We start from the raw sequence: 27,061 nt of genomic DNA, 5'->3' as shown, positions 1-27,061 counted from the left end.
TTACAAGGCTGGGACAGTCATAAACCGCGTCCCGCCCCCCTCCCCTCCCCTCCCCGGCCCCCAAAGCCTGTGGACAGATCAGATCCAGAGGGAAACCGCCAGGGCGACCGCCACCGAGCCATCTGGTGGAAAAGGGTGCGTCCACGGACCTCCGCCCATCCAGCGGGGCCGTGGGTGCACTTAGCTCCAGGGCAGTCCACGCCGCCGTGCCCGGTGCCACGCCCGCTGCCACAGGTGGCAGGAAGTGCGTCACCGTTCATCGGAAGCGCGTCGCGCGGAGGCTTTCGGGAGTTGTAGTTCACCCAAGTCCAGGGGTACCTACGCAGTGTTGGGAGGTCTCTGAGTGTGATCTGCGTACTTCCAGACTCCAGGCTGGTCTCGGGTGGCCAACACCTGGGACCTGGTGGGTTCTGAGGCCTCCGTTGAACCTCGGATCGGCGGTTGCTTCTTTGACAGGCTGTAGAGTGGACACGTGTGGCAGACCACACTGCGAAGGGTGTTCCGTGTGGGGTCCGGTGGGCGGCTGCGTCTGACGTCTTCTGCAGAGGGTTGGGGTACTTGTCTGGCTTGGGGTGGGGGGCGCAGGCAAGGTATGCCTCACTGCTTCTCTGTCCTCCCACAGCTTGGCCACGTCGGAGTTCATCATTTGCAGGAGATCCAGTGACAGCCTTGGCTGGGTGAGCTGGGCGCGGGGGGGGGGGGGGTCAGCTCTCCCCACGAATGGTCACCCCTCTATCCCACTGGTGGATTGTTTCCATCCCTGGACCCCAAACTTCTCTGCCCATCCAGGTCCCCGAGCTCCGCTGCGAAAGATGAGTCCCTTCCTTTGGGCAGGAGGGACCCCCTCTCTCCGACCCTCCCTCACTGCTGTGGACCCCACATCACAGCCCGCGGTAGTCTCCCGAGCTATGAGGGCAGCGAAGGAGTGCCGTGAATTAATTGTTGTTTCAGGAATCTACAAGTGTCTGTCTTCGTTCCACACACCTTTACTGAGTGTCTGGATCGGAGTCCCGGGAAAGCACCGGGTCCCATGCGTGGCTGGGGTGCTGTGCGTACGTGGGTCCCGCGAACAGCAAGGAGCTCCCCAGCGTGGGTGCCCCGATGCTTATCTTGGCTGGATGAGTGGACGCAGGGAGGGAGGTCAGTTCCAGCCGTGGACGGCGCGTCGAAAGATGAGCCTTAAAGAAAAGGATGCGCGGTAGGTAGCGCCGCATTTGGCGCCAGGAGGAGCCCCCGGGCGGGGCGGCTGGAGGTGGCTCCGGGAAGTAGGTTGTCAGGGGCTGTAGACTCGGTCCTGTTGGTACCTGACGCAGTGATTGGTGTTTGGGTGAGAATATGCCAGCAGTGAGTGGAGTTGGTGGCGGCTGAGCTAAGGGCGCGAGAACAGTGAGCAGGGGACAGTGTCTCCTGAGACTTGGGGAGGGGGGCAGCCCTGCCTGGGCGAGCGGAGGTGGGGCAGCGCGCACGCGCGCGTCCGTTTGCGGGTAGATGAGAGAGGTGGTGGGCGCAATTTAGTGGGGACGGTTCCGTTCCCGCAGCGGCGAGGGTGGGAAGTCATGCAGAGATGACGGATTTGTCCGGCGTTGATGCTTTCTTGCTCAAGACGGGACAGACTCGAGCTGGGGAGGCAAATGAAACCGGATCTGTCATTTTAAATCTTGACAAGGCCAAATGTGTCAGTTTTGTTCCGTTATGACTTGAACTTGGGTCTTATTACAGGTTTTACTTACTATGATACATACTTCTTTTTATTTTTAAAAAAAATACCACTTCTATTAGTAACCCTACTCCACCTTTCCTCCTGCCACCGTGAGGTCATGAGTCCTGAGATTGCTGCGTCCTTCTCTGTGTTTATTTACTGACTAGGTGTGAACGTAGCTGTAAACAACGCATACGGTGGTTTTCCGTGTTCATTACCTTTGCCTGTGTCTCTTCAGGACTGTCTTTTTCTTGTTTATTTTTAGCCTTTTCCCTATAGTCTAGATACAAATCCATTTTGGCTTCTGCACATTATAAAAATCTTGGAGCAGGATTTGATTGTGTTTCTTTGGTGGCATATTTTTGAGTATGGATCCATTTCATTTTCTGTTTAGTGGTTTATTTGGTCTTCTGTTGCTTTGTCGGCTTTTGTAATTTGTATTTTTATGGAAAGGTGCCCAATTTAATTTCATGTTTATGACATCCTATTTATAGTAGTCTAATAATTTAAAAATACCTCTACTGAAGTTGTCTCCTTTTTCCTGTCTGAATATTGTATATGCTTGCCTCCCCCTATTTTCATCAATCATGCCTGAAGTTAGTTTTAAATACAAACCAGTTATTTTATTGGTGTTAATAATCCTTGCAATAATTGATCTTAGTTTTTTCTTTTTCTCTCTTCCTTTATTTTTAGAGAGAGGGGAAGGGAGGGAGAAAGAGAGGAAGAGAAACATTAATGTGCAAGAGACACATCAATCGCCTCTTGCGCGCCCCCTACTGGGCACCTGGCCAGAAACCCAGGCCTGTGCCCTGACTGGGAATAACCGTCGCCCCCTAGGTTCACAGACCGGCTTGCAATCCATGGAGCCACACCAGCTACTGACTGCTCTTGTTAATTTTTTACTGGGGCACAGTTTCAGACTTAAAGAGAAGTCACAATGGTAGAATAGTACAAAGAATTCCTGAATACCTTTCATCTAAATTCCTCAAATATTAACATGTTACCACGTTTTTATGGGGGGAATTCAAGCAATTGCAGGGCTGATTAAGGAAAAGATATAACACAAGGGGACAGGCGCACATACAAGTACATGTGTGGGGGGGTGTCCCTGGAAGTATGAGAGCCCCCAGAGGCTGGGGCCCGGGGACCAGTTCCCAGAGGGAGGAGGACAAGAGAACCCCCCAGGCATCTCCGGGTCAGAGCCCCCGGGGGCGGTTGCAGCCCCACGGGGTAGTTCAGCCCCTGTGGCTGCCCGGGCCTGGGTGCAGTTTCGCAGGGCGGGCAAAGCAGGCGGGCTCTGAACAACTGCAGGTCTGCTGCCGTTGGGGCTGTGTTCCAAACACGCATCGACCTTTCGGTTTGGTGCTGCTTCTCTTTGGAGCCAGGGTGTCAGCCCACCGAGAAGTAAACCACCTTCGACCCATGTATACAACACCTTGCTGTCTCCTTCTCCTCCTCCCCCTCCACACATCTGCGTGTGTGCCAGTCCTTCGATGTCCCTTTCCCCAACCCAGGGACACTCTGTCACACCGGCACAGTGTATCAGTGATTGAAATCAGGAACTAGCTGTTGATGCAGCACCAGTTACCGAACCCGCCAATGTCGTGCAGATTTCACTGGTCCCCTCAACAGTACCCTCTCTTCCGAAGAAACCTCAGACCCGCTCCCCAGTGTTTTCCAGCTCTCTCTGATCTCCTTCCCTCCGTAACAGTCCCCGGGCCTTCCATTAATAACCCTGACCTTTCGGGCAGTGCAGGGCAGTGGTTACACAACAACCCTCAAGTTTCATCAGGAATAGATTCAGGTAATGTATTTGTGACGGGGTATTTTTTTTAACATGTTCTATTATTTCTTTGATTTCACTTATTTATGTATTTATTTATAGAGAGAGAGAGAGGAAGGGAGGGAGAAAAAGAGGTCGAGAAATAGGAATGTGAGGTTGCCTCTCACACGCCCCCTACTGGGGACCTGGCCCACAACCCAGGCATATGCCCTGACTGGGAATCGAACAGGTCAGTGACCCTTTGGTTTGCAGTGATTTCTTCTTTTTAAACCTCTGCTTCTACTTGTTTCTTTCCTTTTACATATTCTGGGTTTACTCTTTTTTTTCTGTGCTCACCTCCTGAGAATGTCATTAATGTTCAGTTTTATTTAATGCATATCTTAGGGCTATGATTTTCCTTCAAGGGTATGTAATTATCCACCAATTTTGATGCGTAGTATTTTTGCGGTCGTCATAAGTATTTATGCTTTCCTTTTATTATTTTCAAGTCGTGTTGCTTTTTGGTTTAGAGCGTGGCATCTACGCCGTGTTGATTCTTAAAACGTTTGCTGAGGGTTCTCAGCTGACTCGTCAGTCTTGCAACTGCCTCAAATGTGCTTCAAAAAAAAAGAATGTATGTTCTCTAATTACATTCTTCTGATTCCGTAGATCAAGCTCTTAAATTATTCAGGTGTCACACATCCTTATTTTTCTTTTGTATCCTGGGTCGTCATTCCTGAAAATACACCCTGGAACCTTTCCCCTGTGGCGGGAGGGTGTGCGTCTCTCCCATTTGCGTCAGTGTTTGGTGGTGCGTGCGTCGGAGCTGCATACGCATCGTGTGCGTTTATCGGTGACCCAGACCTAAGGCCGGGTTAGCGCCTGGTCCTCGCCTCCTCGCTTTGTCTCTTCGCAGGGGGTTGTTCTTTCTGGCTTCTCGTACCTCTCCTTATTTATTTATTTATTCATTCATTTATTTATTTATTTATTTATGTATTTATTTATGTATTTATTTATTTAAACGAATTCCGGACACTGTGTGCCGGCCAGGAGAAGCCTCCGCCCCGCTGTCCCTGCATGTGGGCCGCCAGGGCCGGAGGTCGGATTGCCAGGAGACTGGTCAGGAGTTGAGTGGGCTGGCATTCGTCGTTGCTATGGTTACCGCCAGACTGCTGCCTGCCTCGCAGCTCACCGGCGACGCTCTGTGCACAGAGTGGGCCGCTGACTGTTGTCCCCGCGGTGCGCGGGCTTCTCTTCCTGACGCCCCCCCCACCTCCCGCTGCCCCACAAGTGCTGGCTGGTCTGGCACTTGTGGGGGGGTGGGCAGGGTGCTCTTTCTTCCTCAGGCTTAGGCGGGCTCTGGGTCCTGAGTCTCCGGGGTGGGGCTTGTGAAAATGCTGCCCCCCCCCTCCGCCCCCACACACACAGGTTGGAGATTCTCAGAGTGTGAGCCCAGGACATGTGCCAGCCCCCATCCTCTCCCTGCTGGATGTGGGAGGTCTCACCTGGGCCCTGGGGCCCACACGGTGGCCACCCTTCTCCAGGGTTCCTCCGAAGAGAAATTTCTGGAAGGATGACACTTCCTGTGTTTTCCTCAATGGCAGCCGCAACCCCCCTCTTGACCTGCAGTACCCAGGGAGCCGGCTCCAGCCCCCCCCTCCCTCCCTCCTGAGCTTGCAGTGGAGCTCCATGTGGGGTCTCCGGCGCCCTGGACCGAAGCACCACACTCAGAGGTTTAAGGCAGCACCGCCTCTTGGCTCACAGTTCTGCAGGCAGCAGCTTGCGGGGCTGTGGCTGGGCTCTTTGCTCCGGCATCCCAAGGCCAAAGTCAAGTCAGATGGGCGGGGCTCCCACCTGGGACTCTCCTCCAGGGGACAGCCTGCTTCCCGCTCATTCGAGGGCTGACAGAGTGGGTCCCTGCCAGTTTGAGGCCTGAGACCCTGGTCCTCACCGGCTGTCAGCTGAGATCCTCCTCACACAGTGTGTCCCTTTCCAAGGCCAGCGTTGGGACAGGACAGCCTTCCTGTGTCACTCTTTCCACTTCTCCCTTCCGTCCCGACTTGCTTTCTGATTCAGAGGTCAAGTTCAAGTGTCCTGCTGATGTCTTCACATGAGCCTCACCATGTCGTCTGTTTATTTTCAGGTGTTCTTAGTGTCTTTGCAGAGGCTTAGAAGCAGGCTGTGGCCGAGGGCTCGGCCCTGTCTGCACAGTCAAGTTCACTTCTACCCCGTGGAGAGTGGGAGCTGAGCCTGCAGCCGAGGGTAAGTTCTCAGCGGGAGAGCAGAGCTTTGGCGATATTGGTCCCGGGCCTCAAGACCCAGGAGTCCCAGGAATAGAGAAGTCTCATGAGGAAGGAGACCTGGTGGGCAGCAGTGTGCTTTGGAAGGGGGGCCCCCTCTCTGCAGCCTAGGGCCGAGGTTGGAGGCCACGGTGTGGGGCAGCCTCCAGCAACGGGACCCGAAAACAGCCCCAGACCCGCCTGCTGACAGAGTGGATCCAGACGGTGCCATCGCATCAGGGGACCCGCTAGGATGTGGGTTAGGGAAGGCGCGCCAGGAGGAGCAGGGGCCGGAAGACGGACAAGGAGGGGAGGAAGGGTCCCCGAGATGCAGGACAGGCTGCACCCCCAGTGTCTTCCCACTGCTGTGCACACTCATTCTGTGCTGTCCCTGCGGCGAGGTCTCTAGCTCATCCCATCCCAATGTCACTTCCATGTGTCACTCACTCCTTGTGGGGCCACACCCCCTCTAGGGAGGCCGGGGCCCCAGAGTTGCTTCCTTAATAACCTCAGAGGGTTTCATCTTCCCTGCTCGCACTAAAGATGGAAGAAAATGAGGCGGAGTCAGCGCCAGCCCCCAGGACTCCTGTCCTGCAGGCCCGGTGGGGGGCTCCCTCCCACCTGCCAGGGCCCCCCTAAAGCCCACGCCCTCCCACCGCCACCCTTTCAGACCGACTCAGGGACTTCCTGTCCTCCAGGGCAAGGACTCTGAGAGAAGGTCGTGGAGGGAAAACCCAGGGCCATGGCCTCTATACACTCTTCTGGAATATTTAAACATTCCACAAGGCGCATGTTTATTGTTTTAAAAAATGGGAAATGCCACTTAGTAAAAACAAGCCAAACCCCGCCACGCAGGGGTCACCGTTGTTAACATTTTGTGAGTTTCCCACAGAAGGTTCCTTTGTATGTTTACGAGAGCCCGTCCCACGCGCCGGAGTTGGTGTGCACGGTCAGGAAACGCGGGGCAGTGTCTCCACCGATGACATGTCCCCCATGCACTTTCTCCCGGGCGGGCTTCCTGGGGCTGCAGCCAACAGCACCCACACTCGAGGGGCCTGGACACAGATGCTTAAATGCCCGCCATTCTGGAGGCCAGAGGTCCAAGGTCAAGGTGCCTGCAGGGCTGGCTCCTCCTGGGGCCTGGAGGGAGGGTCATCCAAGGCTTCTCCCAGCTTCCGGGGTTTCCTGCCACTCCCTGGTTCCTCAGCGTCACCCTGACGTCTGCCTCTGGCTTCACGTGCCATGCTCCCTGTGCGTGTCTGTGTCCGAATGCCCCCTGTCCACAAAGACTCGGTCCCTTAGGGCCCACCCTCAGGACCTCCCGTGAACTCGCTCATCTGCAAAGACTGTGTCTAAACAAGGTCGAGTTCTGAGGTGCTGAGGGCTCGGACGCCCACCTGTCTTTTGGGGGAACACGATCCAACCTGCGACACTTCCCTACGGTGTACAGGGAAGTCCTAGGTGCCCAGCCCCTTCGGGGTGTGCTAGAGAACAGTCTCCCCCCGACTTGTCCGCGGCCTGACGAACATTCCATGCTCACGTCCAGCCCACGCTTCGCCCTCCTGCCCACAGAGCTGTGGTCTGGAATTCCCCTCTCCCCACGCCGCCCGGGGAAGGGCCTCCTCCCTAACCGTTCCTTCTCAGCCGCCAGGGTCAGGGAAACACAGTCGTGCACCACTTAACGACAGGCACGGGGATGGGTTCCGAGAAATGCGTCATTACGTGATGGCGGGTTTGTGCACACATCACACCGTACATGTAACACACACCTGTGTGGCACAGCCCCCGTCCCACCGCGTCCCACTGTGTGGTGCAGCCTGTTGCCCCCGGGCGGCGCACGGCACGTCACGGTGCAAAACAGTATGAGATTAATCAGTTGCGTGTTTCCATGCGAGATGGTGAAAACGATGCCATCGAGAGTCGTGGTAAACACAAGACGTGAGGCTGCCAGGGTAACAGGCCTACTGCTTGATAGCAAACTTTTTATAAGTACAGAGGGCGTTCTAAAATGACATAAAAGTAGATATAGTGACTGTATAAACCCGTAACACTATCGTTTATTGTCATGGCCAAGTGCACGCTGCACTATGACACGCCTGGCAGTGTGGGTCTGTCTCCACCAGCCCCCCCACAGACACGTGACCAGTGTGTTCGCTGGGATGTGATGACAGCCACGAGGTCCCTCGGTGGCCGGGGATTTTCAGCTCCACTGGAACCTTAGGGGACCACCATCGCATATGCTGTCCTCGTTGACTGAAAGGTCGTTAGGCGGTGCATGACCCTGGAGGAAAAATAGCACGGGTTTTTGCTTGCTTGGTGCTACTTGCAGCTCCCACTGCCGAGCCCTGGCCGCTCTCTGTTATGCAGGAGGCCTCGTGATGGCTGTTTGGGGGGTGCACGGCCTGCGACACCAGCAGGGGCTCCTCGGCAGAGGTCCGTGCAGACCCCCGCTCCTGGCCGCACAGTACCTCCGCTCGGGGCGGCACTCCCCACCCAGCCGGCAGCCTGCCTGCTCAGTGTGCTGGCCACGCGGCTCAGGCCCACCGAGCTTCCCCACCACCTCTTGGAAGCTGCATCCTTGTTCCAGGAAAGGCTGACGGTGCAGGTGGCTCTCACTCCCGCCCCCTCTCCTCACCTGCCCACCCCAGGTGGCCTCAACTGGCCTCTGGCTTCAGAGTTCCTCAGCTGTGACGCTGGCATCGGTTCCTGGGCTCCCCCGCACCCCAAACTTTCACAGGCGCTCTCTCAGGTGTCCTTCTGGGGAGCTACTATGTGCCTAAGAGTTTCCGCAGCTGGACACACATCTGGCCTGGGGGGGCAAGGTCACCACCCCACTTTTTGCAGCTCTCTCCGGTCTCCGTGAACAGTCCCCTTGGGGTGCCCCCTCCCTTGGCTTGGGAGGGAAGGACAACCCCATCTGACACTCCCTCAGTGGACAGCTCCCCTTCGACTGCTTCCCTCTCAAAGGGAGGGTCTGCCAGGGTGTATCCAGCAGCTGCCCCTTAGAATTCAGGGTGTTTGGGGTTTGCCCGAACCCCCCCCCCCAGGCCCCTGGGGAAGTCCTGTCCATCTGCTTGTCTCTCATCTGCGAGGCATGCGCTGTGCACCTGCTTTGTTCTGTTTCCGTCCGGGATTGCTGGAAGAAATACCCAATTCCGTGTTGGGTAGTTCTTCCGAAGTCTTTTCAGTTGATTCATATCTTGGCATGCTTTAGCTGTATCATAATTTATTGGCCAGTCTTTTATTTGTAAGCACTTAGGTGGTCTCTGATTTAAAAAAAAAAAAACAAAACACCCTCAGGGCTCCTTACGAAGTCTCTGTAACTCTGGAGTTTTCGTGTCTGCAGAGTCCTCGGGTGGAGCCTCAGGGCGCCTCTGTCCTGAGTGGGACCAAACCTAAGACCAGCCTTGTGTCCGCTCAGGAGGGCGGTGGGTGTGGGTCCAGGGCGTGCTTCCGGCCACAGTGGATGTGCCCCTGAACCTTCGTGTTCCTGTTCCCTGGGAAACGGAGGAGAGGGGGAGGGGGCTCAGGAGAAGGCGTCAGATCTTGTCCCAGTTTTGGTAAGGGGCAGAGCCAGACCAAGACTGCCCCCTGGGCAGGGGTCAGGTTAGCCAGGACGGTTCTTAGTGAAAGTTACGGTTGACAGCAGCCACGAGGGGACTGTTCACACGGACACAACTCAGCAGGACCCCCCCCCGGGAAGCATGGAGCGCCCCCTGTGAACAGAGCTCCCCGCATCTCAGCGGAGCTCCCTTAAACGGACCCCCCACACCCGTTTCATACGCCCCCGTGACTTTCCCCGACACCGGGGCAGGACCGGCGATGGACGCTTTGGGTTGGAAGATGAGTAGGTTACAGATTTTTTTTTTTTAAGTTATAGATATTTTAAAAACAACCAGAAGTGGTTGTGTTAGACTACCGGCCTGTTTGTCATAGAAAAGCTTAGGAAATCCACCTAACGACAAAGAAAACAATGTCCTACCAGTCGTTATCCAACCATCCAACGCCCAGCCCCACTGGCTTCTGTCCCCCATGAGTCACCCCGGAGACCGCTCTGTGAGCGTGCACGTGCGTGCGCTCCTGCCTGTGTGTGCCCGGCCGTCCCATGTTCAACCACCCCGTTCCGTGGTCAGTGTGCCATCAGTGAACCGTTTTGCATGATGTCATTTTTTTTTTTTTTTGCTGCAAAAAGAAGTATTCCCCTTCGTAGGCAGTGTATTCATGTCACCGCTGTTCTATGATCGGACATTCACTTACTACTGTTCTTTCAGAGCTTTCCCAAATTCGAAATAAATATCCGGCCAGTAAATCTTTGCCCAAATGTATGACTGTTTTCTTCAGAAAAAAATGTCCATTAAGTTAAGTTTTGGGGTGGGTGGGGGGGCAGAGGCCAGTAGACTGCACATGAATTACTAAGACCCGGGGAGGTATATTCGTTAACTAGAAAAACCCAAGTTCCAGTGTCCCTGTCACATCCCAAGCTGAGGGGTCCTGGGGACTGGCCTGTCCTCCACGCACCCCCCCATGCCTGGGGGGTGGGGACGGGGGTTCAGCATTGTTTCTGAGGCTGGAGGAGGCCTGCCTCACGCCCTCCCCTCCCCCACCCCCATCTCTGCCTCTGCAGGTGTCCGCTCCTCCCGACCTGCAGGGAAGCACCATGTGCCAGGTGAGTGTGGCCCTTCTTTCTACTGCGCTTTGTTCGACCGTGGATTTCAGGCTGCTTATGAGAATGCAGCCAATAAAACAAAATGCAAACAGAAATCATGCCCTGGTCGGTGTGGCTCAGTGGATTGAGCGCTGGCCTGTGAACCAAAGAGTCGCCAGTTCGATTCCCAGTCAGGGCACATGCCTGGGTTGCGGGCCAGGACCCCAGTCAGGGGTGCAAGAGAGGCAACCACACATGGATGTTTCTCTCCCTCTCTCTCTCCTTCACTTCCCCCATCTCTAAAAAAAAAATAAATAAAATCTTAAAAAAAGAGAGAAATCAAATCGGTAACAATTCAGAGGTGAGGGAAGGCCAAGGCCGTGGGAAGGGCGGGTGGCTGCCGACCAGGGGCTGCTGAAGTTCTGTGTGGCGCCCCTGGCACCAAAAACGACAGACTCCACCCAATACAGGGCATGTGTGGTCCGTCAGGGACAAGCCTGTCGCTGTCTCAGGGGAAATCCAGCTTTGGGGGCGCTTAGACATTTGTGCCACGGGCCCTGGTTGGTGCGCGGCCGCCGGCGGGCCTCTTGGCGAGGAGGAGGTGGACGCAGGCGCCGGGCTCCTCCCCGGGCAGACGGCGGGCGCCACGCCAGCGCAGGCGCCTGCGGCCACGGCTGTCTGGGGCTGACGTGCACAGCCCCGCACGGTCAGACCGACCTACACACAGCTCCGCGTCCCCCGGAGGAGGGAGTTAACAGCACAGCCTTCAGGTTTCCCGTATTTTGCTGTGTATAATGCGCATCTGTTGCCCAGACTTTTGAGGGAAAAATCAGGATGCACATTGTATGTGGGTATAAGGATCACATACCATGGGCGTCATAATCCCGTGTGTAATGTGCACAAAACCAGGGTGTGCGGTATACACGGCAAAATGTGGTATTTTCCCAATGATTGTTGACACAGACGGAGAGCGAATAGCGCCCCCCCAGGTTCAGTCCTCGGCAGGTGCCGGAGGGCCAGGGGTCCGAGCATCCCAGCCCTTTCTCCGGAGCTTGAGGTGGCGGCCCTCCCTTCCGCTCAGGACTTGGACTCAGACCTCAGCCACCCACCCTCGAGCCCCTTCTCCCTCGGTCGTCATCCTCTCTCTTGGGCACCAGTGCCGTCCTCTACCACCCACCTGTCCGCACCCTCACGTTTCTCTGTTCCTAAAGGGCCTCCCCCCTCCACCCGCTGGGCTGCAGGGAGGCATGGGCATCGCGGGCACTCTGCAGAAGTTATGGGCCCGGACCCCAGCCACACCTGGTTCAGGACAAGGAATCGAGGCAGCGCCCCACACTGTGGGAAGAGCCGGTGTGCGTGCAGCTGGGACTCAGGGACAGTGACACCCAGGAACCCAGACGTCACCAAGAGGCGCTCTTGTCCTCCATCCCTGTGACTGCCATCTGTCATAGCGACTTCACCCTTGGGGCCAGAAGTGGGATGCCCGTTGCTCCCACCCCTCACGTACACAGATCTCGCCACGGAAAGGGGCCAAGTGTCCCCTCCTGGAGCCATTTGCAAGACCCCAAAGGGAGGGTTCGGACGGGTCCAGCTTCGTTTGGGCTGGGTGTGCGGCGGGGAGCCCCCAGGAGCAGCATGTGGCTGGGGGCCAGGCGGGGAGCAAGAACGTTAGTCTCAGAGGAAGACGAGGCCTCACGTACAGGCAGGACAGCGGCCCACTCCAGGAGGAAACGCAGTCATGGGGCGTGGTTTCCCGGTCTCGGTGGGAGTGGGTGAGGCCGGTTAAGCTGGGGCTCTCTAGGTGCTCGCCACCAAGAGCGCGGGGCAGGGCCAGCAGGGGGCGCGGAGGGCCAGGCAGCAGCGCCGCAGCCGTCTCGGGAGAGGGAGCCGGCCGTGAAGCCAGGTGTCCCATGGGGTGTCTCTCCGGGAAGCTCTTGCTTTGCAGGAAGCTGAGCCTCACTGGGAGCCGCCCTCCCCCAGGCCTCTATGTGCCATCAGATAAGGACAACACGAGTAGAAAACTCCATCTGTTGAGCACGGATGGGCCGGGCTGTGTTTTTCATAATTCTTCCACGGATACTCCTGTGGGGGAGACGTGAGCCCTTCCTCCCACTTGGCAGACGAACAGCCAGAGGCCAGAGAGGTCAAGCGGGTCGCCTGAGGTCGCAGACAGAGCAGACGGGCTGGGAGCTGCAGGCAGGCGGGCAAACGGACCCAGAACCCGGCCCTCCGTGGTGGATCTGAACGGTAGTTTCGTGGGCCGACGCCATATCCCCAACAAAGGAATCCATCCGCACGCACGGGGACCAGCCGTCCGCCCCCCACCCCTGCAGAACCTCATCGGGGTGACGGGTAGAGAGGTCTGCGGGTGCCGTGGGCAGGGAAAGACGGAAGAGGCGGGGGCTCCTTCACACGCGCACGCCGGTGCGGGGCTAGAAGGACCGCAGAACACGAGGGGGACGGACGTAACTCCACCGAAGGCTCCGAGTAAAGATCCGGCCGCGGACCCTGAGAAGCAGACCCGTGCGTGAACTTGCTCTTGACCAGAATGTCCTGGCGGCATCAACGCGCTGTGGATTTTCCACGACTGCTCACACGTGGCCGCCGGAGAAGCCTGGCTCCACGTCCGCACGTGGAATATCACTGCTGTCCTCTTGGTGTCTGTTCTGGACTTAGATTTCCGCCGTCACAGCCTTTAGTGTGACATTCCTGTCCAGCGGTCTCTTCTGTCCGGCGCATTCCCCCAGACCGCAAGGCCGTTGCAGGAACCGTGATGCCTTCAGCTGTCGGCCCCGAGCACCAATGCCAGGAACACACCGGGTCTTCAGCCAATGCCTGTTCACGGAGTGAATGAAGGGAGATTCAGAAGTGACATCTTTTCTTTAAAAAAGATTTCATTTATTTACTTTTTTAGAGGAGAAGGGAGAAAGAGAGGGAGAGAAACATCAATGTGCAAGAGATTCAGCCCTGGCTGGTGTGGCTCAGTGAATTGAGCAACAGCCTGCACACCAAAGGGTCACTGGTTTGATTCCCAGTCAGAGCACATACCTGGGTTGCAGGCCAGGTCCCCAGTGGGGGGCGCAGGAGAGGCAACCACACAGTAATGTTTTTCTCTCTCTTCTCCCTCCCTTCCCCTCTGTCTGAAAATAAATAAATAAAATCTTAAAAAAGAGAGAGTGAGAGAGATTTTGGTTGCCTCTCATGCACCCTGAACTGGGGACCTGGCCTGCAACCCAGGTATGTGCCCTGACTGGGAATCGAACCAGGGACCTCCCAGTTTGCAGGCTGGCATTCAACTGAGATTTTTTTCCAACATTTTTTCCTTTCCCACAAACTGTACAAAGTTGGGGCACACAAAGCCTATACACCTTCACGTGGGGAAACCTCACCCCGGAGCTGGCGAGGCCCACCTCATCCCCGCCCCCCCCCCCCCCAGCCCTCCGGGTGGAGCGCACCGAGTTAATCAGGGGTGTGTGCCATTGCAGGGGTCGTTGTCCTTCAGCGACGTGGCTGTCGGCTTCACCCGCAAGGAGTGGCAGCAGCTGGACCCCACGCAGAGGACCCTGTACCGGGACGTGATGCTGGAGACCTACAGCCACCTGGTCTCCGTGGGTGAGAGACTCCCCGTGCTCCCGGGTCACATCCCAGCTCCTCCCGTCTCTCGGGGGCATAGGGCCCCTCGGCCAACAGTGTTTGGCCTTGCGTTTCGGTTGCCAAGGAGTCTTGCTCTCCTCTCACCGGGATCAGTTGTGAGTTTACCTCCCGAGTGAAATTTCTCTGGCTGAGACGTCAATGTCCCCTGTGTGGCCTGCGTGTTCCACGTGCTTAGACGGCTCCGGTGGCTCCGCACAAACCCTGTGACTGTTGTCCTGAACAGGGTGTCAGGTCACCAAACCGGCTGTGATCTCCAAGCTGGAGCTGGGGCAAGAAGCGTGGATGGAGGAGGAAGAAATCCGCCGGTGGGGCGTCCCAGGTGAGAGGACCAGCTTGCGGGGCGGGGGAGGGGCGTGGACATACAGCCAGGAGGTCACAAGTCAGAACCTTGGGGTTTTCTGGTTTCAGGCAACTAGTCCTAAAGGCCGGGGGTCTTTCTGAGCCGCTGTGACGTGGGGCCCAGGAACTTGGGGATGCCCAAATGACTCCCGCCACCCGCACACGTCACTGCATGGCCACGCCCCTTTCCCTGGACTTTAGGGGAGGACAAATTCCAGTTTTATTGCTCCCTCTCTCTATCCTGCCATCCCTATTGGAGACCATACTTGCTTGGTTTTTCTCTGGACTCTTCACTCTTACCCCTTTCCCCACGGTGACGGGAGAGGCTTTCTCATGCATTCAGGGATTCCACAGATTTGCCGTCTTTTAAAAATATCTCCTATCTCATGCCACTCGTTTTTGTTGCTGTTGTTTTTCTTTCACATCGAAATGCCTCAGAAACTAAGCTACTACCTTGTGTATGCCTTTAAATTCCTCTTCTTTCAAAACCACGCAGTATGACCTCATTCTGTCTAGTAAGTTCTAAATGAAGCTTCCCCCCACCCCTGTATAACCCCATGGGGAGAAGCACCTGCATTTCATTGTCCTCGTTTTTTAGAAACCATCGCCCAAGGATGTGTGGATTGGTTTTGGAGAGAGAGGAAGGGGGAAAGAGAGAGAAATGTGCATCGGTTGCTTCCCATATACGCCCTGACCAGGGGTGGAGCCCACAGCCCTCTGGCGTTGGGAGGACGCTCCAACCCACTGAGCTGCACAGCCAGCGCTGTGCTTACCTCTGTGGGACTCACGTGGCGGGCACTGACTGCCTCTTCCGTGCAGGACAGGGACGCCTTAGTAAGCACTTGTTCGGGGTAGCTGTCATGAATCAGGGGTGCACGCCGGAATCACCTGGCGACCTTTAAAAATCCGCTGGCTGGGTTCCAACCCAGACAGTCCTAAGGGGAACCATCAGCAGACATTGATTTTGTCTCTTAGGAAGTGAGCGCCCTTCAGGGAAGGCTCACGTTTCTGAGCAAAGCCGTCCCGTGGTCACCTGGGGTCTGGGCGCCCACGGTGAGACTGCGGGTGCAGCGTGCGGTTTAAGACATAAATGAAGGAAAAGGCAAAGGAGGGCCTGGGCACAGGCTGCTGAATCCAACACTGAAGACCCTCAGAGCGGATCCCACAGGCACAGGGACACCCGCACGCCTGGAACCCATGGACACGGTTTAGGGGCTGGCTGGTGTGCGGCCGAGTCCGTAGGACGCGGGAAGGGGGCGCGTGAGGGTTGGGTTGTTGGCCAGATTTGGTTCTGAGGAGCCATGACGGGAGTAAATGTTCCCCCAGCTGTCAGACCCCAGTGGGGGATCCTCCCGGGGCCAGGCCAGCCTGCGCTCTGCGCCCCTGCGCTCCCGCACCGGACACCAGACAGATCCCCGGGGCCCCGTGAGGGCGCGCCCCTGCGTTGTGGCCAAGACCAGTCCTCTCCCGATGAGGGCGTGGTGCTCAGAGCAGAAGGAAAGGCAAGGGACGTGCAGATGTGACCCAGGAACCCGGGGAGGGACCCCAGGCTCCGTGTCACTTCTTTCAATCTGAGCCCTTTTCTCAGGATTCCTAAACCCTTCTCTCCCGACCCCTCCAGAAGCCCTGGTCATGCCCTAGTCCTTGCTAACACGTCTCAACTATCCTCATCTCCTGGCGGGACCTCCTGCTCAGTCTGCCCTTGTGCAGGGTGCCAGGGCGAGGGCTGGCCGTGACAGCCGGTTGCACTTGAGTCTTCCCAGCTCTGCATTCAGTGACGTCACCTGGGTGGCTTGAAGTGGACCCCGGTTGGGGGGGGGCCCGTTTCCACCATGGACGCCGGTCACTGCTGTGGACCGGGCCTCCCCCTCCCCCGGCGGGCTGGCCGCTCAGTACTTCGGTGCCCAGACCCACCCTTCCTGGCTTCTCTCTCCCGCTCCCATTTCCTGGGGTGTTTTTCCTCTTCGGACGTCATTGATGGTTTACCCCGATTTCCGGCATCTCATTTTTTCTTTTCAAAAACCAAGGGACTAGGAAGGGTTTGTAATAGGATCTGTGTTATTTAACCTGGGCCGCTCTAGCTTTGAAACCACAAAATTAATCCTCCTTCCAAACATTTCTGAAGAAATCTCCTTCTGTGATGTAATCCTGAAAGAGTAACACGTTTGTGTCTTTTTTCCCCTCCCTCGCAGAAGTTTTGCAAGTTGATCCCCAAGTAGATCGCCCACGGCGACGCCAAGAGCAAAGGCAACGCCAACAGCAACGCCAAGAGCAACGGCAACGGCAAGGGCAAGGCAAGCCTTTGAGGCGAGAGGCATTCGTAGGCAAGAAAGATTCGACCAAAAAAGAGCGTCAGGGCCGTAATACGACGGAAAAAGGCACCAGTCAGAACCCAGGCCTCCTTCCTTCAAAGCAGTGGGTCCACAGATGCGACCCCAGTGGCGTGAGTTTGCAGCCTAACGCCTACCTGGCCAGAAGGAGGTTCCAGTGGGACGGACAGGGGACCTTACTTCTCTACTCCAAGCTCGACCCTCCGCCTCCCGGGGCGCCTCCCCGGGAGTGCAGCCAGTGCCGGCAGGGAACCGTCATTGGTGGGGAGAAAGCCCCAGAACGTACCAACCGCGGGGAAGGCTTTCCCCCCAAAGCAGGACTCCTTCCGGCCCAGAGCGCCCTCACAGGCAAGAGATCCTGTGGCTGCGCCCACGAGGGGAGCGGTTCCAGGGAAGGGTTGCCTCCCCAGCCGCCGGGAAGATCACAGCGGAGGGAAACGCGGGGCAAACAGCAGTGGTGCTGAAGGCTCCTGGCACCAGGACGGTTCTCGGCGGCGAGAAGCCTGGTAAGTGTTCGGAATGCGAGAGAACCTTCTCCCACACAAGTCACGTCTCATCGACCATCACCGATCTCGGCCGGGAGGGCAGCCCTGTGCCTGCGGAGAGCGTGGGGAACCTTCCTCCCGGAGTCCTGCCTCGTGGCCCATCCCAGAACCCACAGGCCAGAGAAGCACTGGGGGAGCCTCGAGTGCGGCAGAGTCTCCTCCCGGGATGAAAGCCTCACCCGACCCCCAGAGCCCACACGAGGGAGCGGCTGGACAGGGGAGGTTCTCACGCAAGAGTCTCAGCACATCTAGGACAGGAAACCCGCGGGGGTTCCGCCCGTGGCGGCTCCTTTGTGGCGAAGTCCAGCGCCGCTCCCTGATGCCGAGATTCATCCTCAGGTGACATTCCACCACCTTAGAGATTTAGGAGAAGTCTGTTCTCCTAAAACCAATGCCAGGATGGTAATGACGCATTACCAGGGGTGTCCAACCTGCGGCCCAGCACAGAATCGTAAATTTACTTAAAATTTTTTTTATTTTGCTCATCAGTTTTCATTAGTGTTTGTGTATTTCATGTGCGGCCCAAGGCAACTCTTCTTCTTCCGGTGTGGCCCAGAGACGCCAAAAGGTTGGACACCCTTGTGACTAGAAAGATATATTTTTATGGAATAGGCTTAATTATAAAGTATATCTGCACCTATATTAACTGTGAGTACTGAGCTTTGATATACGTGAATAAATTAAACCATTAAACAACAGATCTAATAAGCATTAGGACAACCCCATAGCCACAGAGGGGTTCTGTTCCTAAAAATACACAGAAAAAGAATTTTATTTATTTTTGAGCTTCATTGGCAATTGAGCATAACTGAGCATTTGTGGACATAGACACCATGACATAGAGAATGGCATCTATCAGAACTTGCCACACCACATCACAGCCTGTTGTCTGTGTGACACACACTACAATGGGAACGCCGCAAGTTCATGGCCAAACCAGAGGCCCACACACCGCGCCCCCGACCCCTTGGGGCTTTCTGTGGCTTGTTCGCCGGCACGTCTGGCGGAAGCCCACTGATCATGACATCTGACTGTGTCTCAATCAACTGGTGAGTGTGTTATGCTTGTGCGACGCGTGGGAGCCCAGGCCTCCCCTCGCCCGCAGCGTGGTGGGCTGGCCGTCCACGGTTCCGGGGAACCGTTTCACCGCCGACCGCTGGAAGCGGGGAACCACCAGCCACCAGCCGGCCCCCTTTCCCATGCGTCATTCAGTCTGCGTGAAAAAAGGTGGCGTTCCGGGGGCCCGCTGGGCAGAGGGAGCCGGCAGCCAGAAGTCAAGTGTGTGAGTCGGTGCCGCAGCTGCCCTGCAGGTTTAATTTTGTTTGCTCAAAACCTGGTGTCAGGCGCTACAGGCAGATAGTGCCTGAACGTAGAAATTTGTCCTGGCCTGTGAGACAACATAGAGAAGCAAACAAAATATTTTGTTTTGTTTGTTGTTTTTGTAACTTGAGCAATTAGTGCAAACAAAATATTTTGGAGGAAGACACACTCAGTCCGTGTGTGTCGGGCTTCTGACACATGAACTCAAAATGAGTTCATAATGCAGAGACTTTTTTAAAAGATTGTATTTATTTTTAGAGAGAGGGGAAGGGAAAGAGAAAGAGAGGGCAAGAAATATCAATGTGTGGTTGCCTCTTGTACAGCCCTTACTGGGTACCTGGCCTGCAACCCAGGCATGTGCCCTGATTGGGAATCGAACCGGCGACCCTTTGGTTCACAGCCCACGCTCAATCCACTGAGCTACAGCAGTCAGGGCCGCAATACAGAATTACAAAACATGAGGAACCAATCCACTGTGAACGTCAACAGACGTTTTAACAAAATAAGAATCCCAAGTATTTTAGGTAATAGAAAAACCAGAAGTTGTATTCAAACAACTATCTTTAAAAAGGATTGAAGACAAAAAACTTAAAACCCTAAGAGAGCAAGGCGCACAGCAAGACAACTGCATGTGTTTGGGAGAGAACTCCCTGGAGCATCTAGACACGAGAAACAGAGTCCCTGAAAATTAAAATACCCCACGAGCGTGTCCAGTGGTAGATCGTCCTCAGCCGGAGCGAGAGCACAGACGGGAAAACAGGCCGAGCAAGTCGGCACAGAGGCACGGGAGTGCGAGCACACGGGCGAGCGAGACTGGGCGACCGGAGCAAGAGGAGCTCCTGGGAGACGAAACCCAGAACGTGAAGAAAGGTGAACAGGCAAAGAGATAACGGCTCAGACTTGACAGAGGACGGGCGTTCACAGAGTTGAGCAGCAGAGTAAGTGCCCAGCTGGATGAATTGAGACAAAACCCACATCTCTAAGTGCACACCTGTCCACCGTTGGGCTAAGTCACCCCGTGGAGCAGCAGCCTCGGATCCACTGTCTGGCCCGGCCGTCTGCCTCAAATAGCCGCTAGTCCCCTCCTGCATGTGCTTGACCTGGAGGGCGGCTGCGCAGTCACACACCAATTTTTCAGTCCCTGTTACTGCTCCCTGCATCCCTTGGGACCACCGGTCTCCTCTGCTTCCAGCGCCCGAACAGCCCGTGCACCCCTTGGCTGGGAGCCCCGTGGAAAGTACCAAGAAGACCAGGTTCCCTTGCTTTGGACCTCTGTGGCTCTAGCCAGGGAACCCCGAAGCGCTCCACCCGGGGACCCTAGCAAAGGCTTGGGCTCCCCCCAAGCCCCTTGTCCTACCTTTCGCGATCTGTACGCTGCCTTGCCCTTCCCAGGTGGACCATGCGGGCTTGCTGTGCACCTCCTCCAGCCTGTGAGTGAGACACTCCTCTGCCCCAGCTTCCCTTGCGGTCTGCTGGTGAACCAGCTCCCCCTCCCGCACCCGGCAGCACGTGCGTTAATTTCACCAAGTCTTGACAACTGGCCTCACACACAGGGTGGAAGGGACCCCCGCCTGCAACTGGCCTCAGGGGAAGCATTTTAGCTGCAAACGGCTGGCTGACGGGCTCCGCCAGGTGGACGGCGCTGTCTGGGGGTCCCACCACGTGCGGGCCGCCTGCCCACCACAAAGCGCCAGCTCCCAAAGAAGCACCCGAGTCCTCCTGGACCTCGGAGCATTGCTATCCCGGGAGTGGGGGGAGCTTGCCCGTCACCCCGCAGGGTGTCGGAGTTCAGGTGTGCTTCCCCACCACCAGCGCCGCCCCAGCTGCCGACTGTTGGGAGAATTGGCCACAATTTTCATGAGGTCCCGCTGCGTTGGTTAATAGCTGGGATACAGGAGCAGCAACCCTGCCCAAGTACGTTAGCGGGTGAAGGTGCCAGGCAGTGCCCCAAGAAGGAGAACAGGGAGACGGGGCCGCACGGGGACGCTGAGTCTAACCAGACGGTAGGGGGCGCCATTGCCGGGAACACGTGGTTCCTGGCAAAAGCTAGTGCGCCGGGGCGCCGTCCCTCTGGTGCTGCCCACTGTGCTGCCGACCCACCTCGTCCCCTGCCTGACCCTAGGGGACGTTCTGGGCCGCACCCCTGGCACATGGTGGCACAAGCTAATGTTCCGATGCAAACAGCCCGAGTGCCTGGTGCCGGGACACCTGTAAAGAGCCCGTGGAGCAGCCCGGGCGCTGCCCAGGGCCTGGTGCACCCACGTGACAAAGTGCTGACTGGACCTCTGCTGTCGCCGGGTCTGACGGCCACCGCAGGGGTCCCGCCGACATTGCGCAGCAGAGGGCGACCCCCATGCTGGAGTGGGCAATGGGGACACCCTGGAGAGGCAAGGGGCCACCTGCAAGTCCAGCCCCCGGGGAAGGTCCGCCACAGATCTTTCTGGTAGCAATCCATAAGGCCAAGTGGGTGCGGGGTAGTCCAGTTTGAAACCGAAACTCCGAACTGAATTGTATTATGTGAAAGGTGCTGAGAGAGAGGGCCTTAAAAGTTCTTTTCACAGGGAAAGCAAATTGGGACTGTGTGAGGTGACAGATAACGAGACTTCCTGTGGCAATCACTTTCCAATGTATGCAAATGTGGGGTCATGACCTTGTACGCCTGATCCTGATACAACGTCCTATGTCCGCTATCGCTGAATAAAGAAAAAAGAAACTGAACTGAAACTTTGTGCATCTCAATACTCAAAACATATGAAAAGGTCTGGTACATAACAAAAATAAAAAAGGAAAAGGAAAAAATACACACAAAAAAGGAAAACAGAAAAGACATCCCCCCCCCCCCAATAAAGAAAAAAAAAACCCAAAGAAACAAGTGGAAGACAAAAACAAACGAGGCTGTGAGCAGCGGGAGGGAGGGAGGAGACAGGGGCGGACTGGCTGTTGGGAGGGTTTCATGCTCACCTTGCGCTGGCCCTGAGCTGCAGAAGTGCAGCCTTCAGCGATATTTCTAAAGACCCAAACGCATGGCCCTTTAAAAGCACACCAGGACCCAGGGCCGGGAGGCTGAGCCCCTAGCCCACTTTAGCTGAAAAGGTAAACAACCTCTCACTCCAAAACAACCACAGCTGCCTTTGGGCAAATATCCAGCCTGCTCACCCCAAGGGGGCCCACTGCCAGGTAGTCACTTGCAAAAGGCCTCCTGGGTGGTGGCTGTTACTCCGAGGTGTTCAGCCCCGATACTGTGTTGCTGGTGGACCCCTCAGGCCTGCAAGGACTCAGGAAATGCACTGGGACCCATTAGCGGGTGGGCAGCTGCACCACAGAGGGCCCGGCATCCCTAAGCCTGTCCTGAGGAGCAGATTTGGGGAGGAGGTGGGGGTGTCTAGCGCGTGGTCACAAGAGCGTCAGGAAGAAGCAGGAGGTGAGGATGGAGACGGCCTGGAGAGATGGTTGGAGGCCACCTTTCATGGCACTTTCCAGGCAGTTGATTCTTGGCGGGCCATGTTGCCTGCCCAGATACACGCCCCCGTCACCGCCCCCGCCCCACCCTGCCCCAAGTCAGCCTTTATGGGCGCGGTTGCCCCCACCAAGAGGCCAGGGAGGCAGCATCTGCCGGCACTGAGTCTGCCTCCAAGACTGTGTCCCTGAATGGACCCTTGGGTGCATTTCACCCTAGGGTGTATTTCTCAGAACAGCTCCCTCCCCTGGAACCTGGGACTCTGGCCTTGGGGTACAGTTAGGGCTCTCACGTTTTCTAAGCACGGTTGTTACGCCAGGCGACCCCCCTATTGCTGCCGAGGCTCTGTGCATTGGGAAGGTGGGCTCTCACAGCTGGCTCTGATGCTCTGAGGGACAGACCAGGGGAGGATGCAATCCTCCAGATCCTTCCCCTTGGCAGGACTTGAGCTGTGTCCCGGCCCTGTGGCCCCTAAACCACCCAGAGCATTTCCGTGGTGTGTTCCTCTGTCAGCTATTTAGTAAGAACTGCCAAGGTCATTGCTCTTGACATATAAGAATAGGGTCCGAGATCTGGCTTTACAGAGCTTGCAATCTAACTGTGTGGGGTGGGGGTGGGTAGTGGGGGGTTAGGTGAGTGGGAAGGAAAGCAGGTGTTTAAATTATATTTTAGAGTGACAACGGTCACTGAGAGGAGAAAGGAAAGGTACTGTCTTAGCCTATTCGGGCCGCTATATCAAAATACCAGACCGAGCAACTTACAAAAGAACAGAAATTCATTTCTCATGGTTCTGGAGACTGGGAAGTCCAAAGTCGAGCGTAAGGGGCAACAAGTTTTGCACACGTCTAAACCCATGTAAGTGCCACCCAAATCAAGACACAGAACATTTCCAGTGTGCGAGGAATCTCCCTGCGCCCCCTGCAGTCCAGTCCTTCCCGAGGGAACCACCCTCAGGATACCCCCTGAGATGAGTATGATGTTAGCTTTTTAAATTTTATTTTATTTTTAGAGAGAGCGGAAAGGAGGGAGAAAGAGAGAAACATCAATATGTGGTTGCCTCTCGGGCGCCCCCTACTGGACCTCGCCCGCAAACCAGGCATGCGCCCAGACTGGGAATCCAACTGCGTACCTTTCGGTTCCCAGGCCGGTGCTCAATCCAGTGCGCCGCACCAGCCAGGGCTGATGTCGGCCTGTGTTTCAACGGAAGCGCACGGCACGCACTCTTCATCCTCTTGGGCTCCGTGTTGAGTCTCTGTTGTGCTTATTGTCGGCTGGTAACAGCAGGCCGGTCTTTCTGGTCGCCGTGTCTTATCCCGCCGCATGACTATGAGCTGCGTCATTTGCCTCTATCACGGCCATGAGCATTTGGATTGTGTTCAAGTTTTTGTCTGTTATGAACTCCTTGTGCATTAGCACTCATTTCCCTTCAAAAGATACTTTGTGGCTCGAGTTTGGAGCAGAGGTTCCTAACCGGCGGTGATTCCGCCCCCCCAGAGGACGCTGGGCAATAATGTCTGATGACCTTTTTGCCGATCCCAGCTTGGGAGTGGTGCGTGCTACTGCCACCTAGTGGGCAGAGACAGCGATGCTGCTAACCATCCTGCATTGCACACAGGTCCTCCCCGAGCCGGGCTCATCCAGTTCCAAACGTCCATAAACGCTTTCCAGGTTCTGTCCCGGCGGCATGCGGAGCCATCGTGGCTCTGGGACGGCGAGGTCTCCGTCAATCAGTGAGGGAGATTCAGAACAGACGCCACCTGGCAGCCAGCATTAGGCGACCCCAGCCTGGTGGGCGGTCCCCCGCGTCCCGGGGCTGAGCACGCGCTGCAGCGCGCCCTGCACGTCGCGGTTCCGCAGCGTGTAGATGGCCGGGTACAGCAGTGGTGTGAGGTTGATGTAGATGAGGGACGCCAGCTTGTCCTCCTCCAGGTTGCGGCTGCGCAGGGGCCGGGCGTACATGACCGTGGCGCAGCCGTAGTGCAGCACAGCCACCGTGAGATGCGACGCCACTGTGTTGAAGGCCTTCCGGCGGCCCGCGGCCCCGCCCACGCCCAGAATGACCACCAGCACCCGGGTGTAGGAGAGCAGGATCAGGGCCAGGGGCAGCACCAGCAGCAGCAGGCAGGCTGCCAGCAGGACGTGCTCCTGAAGGTCGCGGCTCCCGCAGGCCAATACCAGCACGGCTGGCAGGTCGCAGAAGACGTGGTTGACCATGCCGCTGCAGAAGGACAGCTGGAAGATGGCCGTGGTGAGGCCCGCGGCCAGGACGGAGCCTCCGGCACAGCAGGAGACCAAAAGGCGCCAGCAGAGCCCCTGGGTCATGAGCTGAGGGTAGTAGAGGGGGCGGCAGATGGCCAGGTAGCGGTCCAGGGCCATGGCAGCCAGCAGCAGGCACTCGGAGCCACCCAGCGCCACGAAGAGGCCCATCTGGGCGGCACAGGTAGAGGGGGCCACCGCCTGGCCGCCGGGAGGCAGGAGGAAGCCAGCCAGCATGCGCGGAGTGAGCACCAGCGTGTAAGCCGCCTCCACGGCGGACAGCGCCCCCAGGAAGAAGTACATGGGCGTGTGCAGGGCGGCGTCCGCCACCGCCAGGCCCAGGATTACCAGGTTTCCTGCCAGGGTCGCCAGGTAGAGTGGCAGGAGGAGGGCAAAGAGCAGCACCCGGAGCCACTGGGGCCACCCGGAGAAGCCGAGGATGATGAACTCCTGCGGGGCGGTCCAGTTCGAGCTATGGCTCATGTCGGCACCTGGGGGAGGGCACGCGCGCCGGCGGGGGGAGGGGGGGGACGGTCAGGGTGACCCACCCTCCCAGGAAGTGCGCGTCCTCGGCCTCTCCTGGGCTCGGAACCCTCTGCCCAGCCTTCCAGGGGCCACCCCTTGCCCCCACACTCTCTCCCCCCTCCCAGGGACTCAGGGTCTTCTCTGCAATGCAGCACTGTCCGCCCCCACGCCCCACAGCCGGCGCCCACCAGGGGTTCGGGTGTGCAGAGCCGCTGTTTGCTCTCCCTCTGCCCCCCCTCCCCCACCGTGCCCTGCACACCTCCCGGTGCCCAGGGGTCTTCAGCACACCTGTCCACCCCCCTCCAGTGCCTTCCCGTGCTCTAAACCCCACTTCACCTGTACCTACGGAGCCACGTGGTCTGCGTCCCAGCCCACAGCAACGAGATGTGAGAGCGGCGGGAGGGACCCCGATTTCCTCCCGACAGCCTCCTTCCTGCGTGGGCCGGTTCTGAGTGGTGGGGCCGGTCACTCCTGCAGAGGGCCACAGCGACGAAGGAGCCTGAGCACCGGAGAGGCTCCAGGCACAGAGCCCCACCCCCGCCCCCACCTCTCCCTGCACAGCCTCTCCTGGGGGGATGAGGGGGTGGGGCGGGGGCACCTCCGGGCTCTGCTAATAGACCCGGTGTGCTCCCCTCCTCCGGCCCTGGATCTTGCCTCCTGTTTTACTTCTATCCTCCACCTCCTCCCCTTTGCTGGACACGGGACAGACCCCTCCGGGGCCTGTTGTTCCTCCCGGACTCAGTCACAGGGAAACGGCCAGGGGAGACGGCCCGCCCCGCTCCGTGTTATGACAAGAAGCAGCCTTCCTGGCCCGTCACACAAAACGACCCCTGTGGCTGAAGCTCTGAGGACAGACCCTAAATCTAAACGCCCGTCCCTCCCCCTGGCTGCAGACCCCGCGATTTCCCCCCACGTGTCCCACCATCACTTCCGATTCTGCCTGTCCCCAACTGGACACGTTATTCCAATCCCAACTCCCTCGGCCTCTGTGGACGGAGCTGGTCAGGGCCACGTGGGGACCAGGAAGCCCCTGCAGGTGATCTCGCGGCTCTGCACCCGCCCTCAGGCGCCTCGGGCGCCACCCCCGCAGAAACACCCTGCACTTCCAGGGGGTCCTCTTTCCCCTCACGACTGTTCTGTTCTCTCTTTTCTGCATCGTCACGTTACACCAGATTCTACCGGGTGCCCCCACCTCCAGCCGCTCCCTTCGGTCACTTTTCACAGCTCCGACTGGAAGGGCGCTTCTGAGCAACGGACACCAGGGCACCAGGTCTGAGCTGCACGGCCCCTCCTCAGCCTCTAGGACAAAGCCCAGAGTCCTCCGCGCAGCACCCACGGCCCCTCAGCCCTTCACGCCTGACTTCCCGCTTCCTCTCCTGCTGCGCGTTTGCACCACAGACCAAGTGGGAGTGGGGGTGAGGGCCCCACCACACCCTGTCCCCATTTCCTGAGACACCCCCCACCCCGGCGTTCCCACGTCACCTGGGGAAGCTGGGAAAGTTGCGTTCCTCCTCCAAGGCTGAACTCACGTGCTGCATCCCGGGGGCACACTCCCGCGCCCCCCGTGCCCCGGGCAGGTTTGGTGACCTCCCGTCCTTCCATGGTTGTCGTGGCAACGCCACTAAACTCAGTCCCCTGGAAACAAAGGTGTGGGTCCCCTTTGTTGTTTGCTGAGCTGCTGTAAGCGAAGGAGTTCGTCACTCAGTCCTCATTTCCCCCCAAGTGTGCACCTCCTCTAAGTGTCCCTGTGGTGCCCCAGTTTTCAGGCCCTGGGACCCCAGAGTCAGAGGGCTCACCCTTTACCAAGGCCCGCTGCCCCAACCTCCGTTGGCTCCTCCCCTAACGTGCCCCTCAGCGCCGACCATTCATCTCAGGTGGGGTACACGTAGTCAGCCAGCCTCAAGGTCAGCGCCCTGTCCCCCCAAACCTACGGGAGTTGTCCACATCTCCCCACCTGGCCATCCAAGTGCAACCGGCTCGGTGGGAGCACAGCTTCGAAGCCTTTCCTATGTGACATAATCACGCCCACCCGTGCCCATCACACTGTCTGACCAGGCTGGTGTGTAACCGACGGCTCCTCTCCTCGTGGGAGGCTGGCAGGGCACGAGGTCATTTTTAGAGAGCCTGGACCCACAGCCGCTGCGTCGTGGCCACGCAGCCACCCCCGGCCACCGACCCGACCACGTGACAGAGCCCTGGTCAGGGCGCACGTACCGGAGCCCGTCTCCTGGCCCGTCAGAGGGCAGAGTC

General features: G+C 57.5%; 2 protein-coding genes across 2 annotated transcripts; one reads left to right on the top strand and one right to left on the bottom strand.

The window, feature by feature from the left end:
- Positions 1-9,077: 9,077 nt before the first annotated feature.
- Positions 9,078-23,764, top strand: LOC114510386 (zinc finger protein 90 homolog). Its single transcript, XM_036013643.1, has 7 exons — positions 9,078-9,300; positions 10,365-10,406; positions 13,871-13,997; positions 14,263-14,358; positions 15,712-15,803; positions 16,598-16,672; positions 23,570-23,764. The coding sequence occupies exons 2-7, from the start codon at positions 10,398-10,400 to the stop codon at positions 23,762-23,764; spliced, it is 594 nt and encodes a 197-aa protein (XP_035869536.1). The 5' UTR covers positions 9,078-9,300; positions 10,365-10,397.
- On the bottom strand, positions 23,300-25,337 carry LOC114510271 (olfactory receptor 10AC1-like). The gene is made up of 2 exons (XM_028528921.2): positions 25,154-25,337; positions 23,300-24,777 (listed from the first exon to the last, which is right to left on the bottom strand). The coding sequence occupies exon 2, from the start codon at positions 24,767-24,769 to the stop codon at positions 23,801-23,803; it is 969 nt and encodes a 322-aa protein (XP_028384722.1). The 5' UTR covers positions 24,770-24,777; positions 25,154-25,337; the 3' UTR covers positions 23,300-23,800.
- Positions 25,338-27,061: the final 1,724 nt, after the last annotated feature.

The sequence above is a fragment of the Phyllostomus discolor genome, chromosome 13 (genome assembly GCF_004126475.2).
Source record: "Phyllostomus discolor isolate MPI-MPIP mPhyDis1 chromosome 13, mPhyDis1.pri.v3, whole genome shotgun sequence".
NCBI lineage: Eukaryota > Metazoa > Chordata > Mammalia > Chiroptera > Phyllostomidae > Phyllostomus > Phyllostomus discolor.
This window is presented reverse-complemented; position numbering and strand designations above follow the sequence as displayed.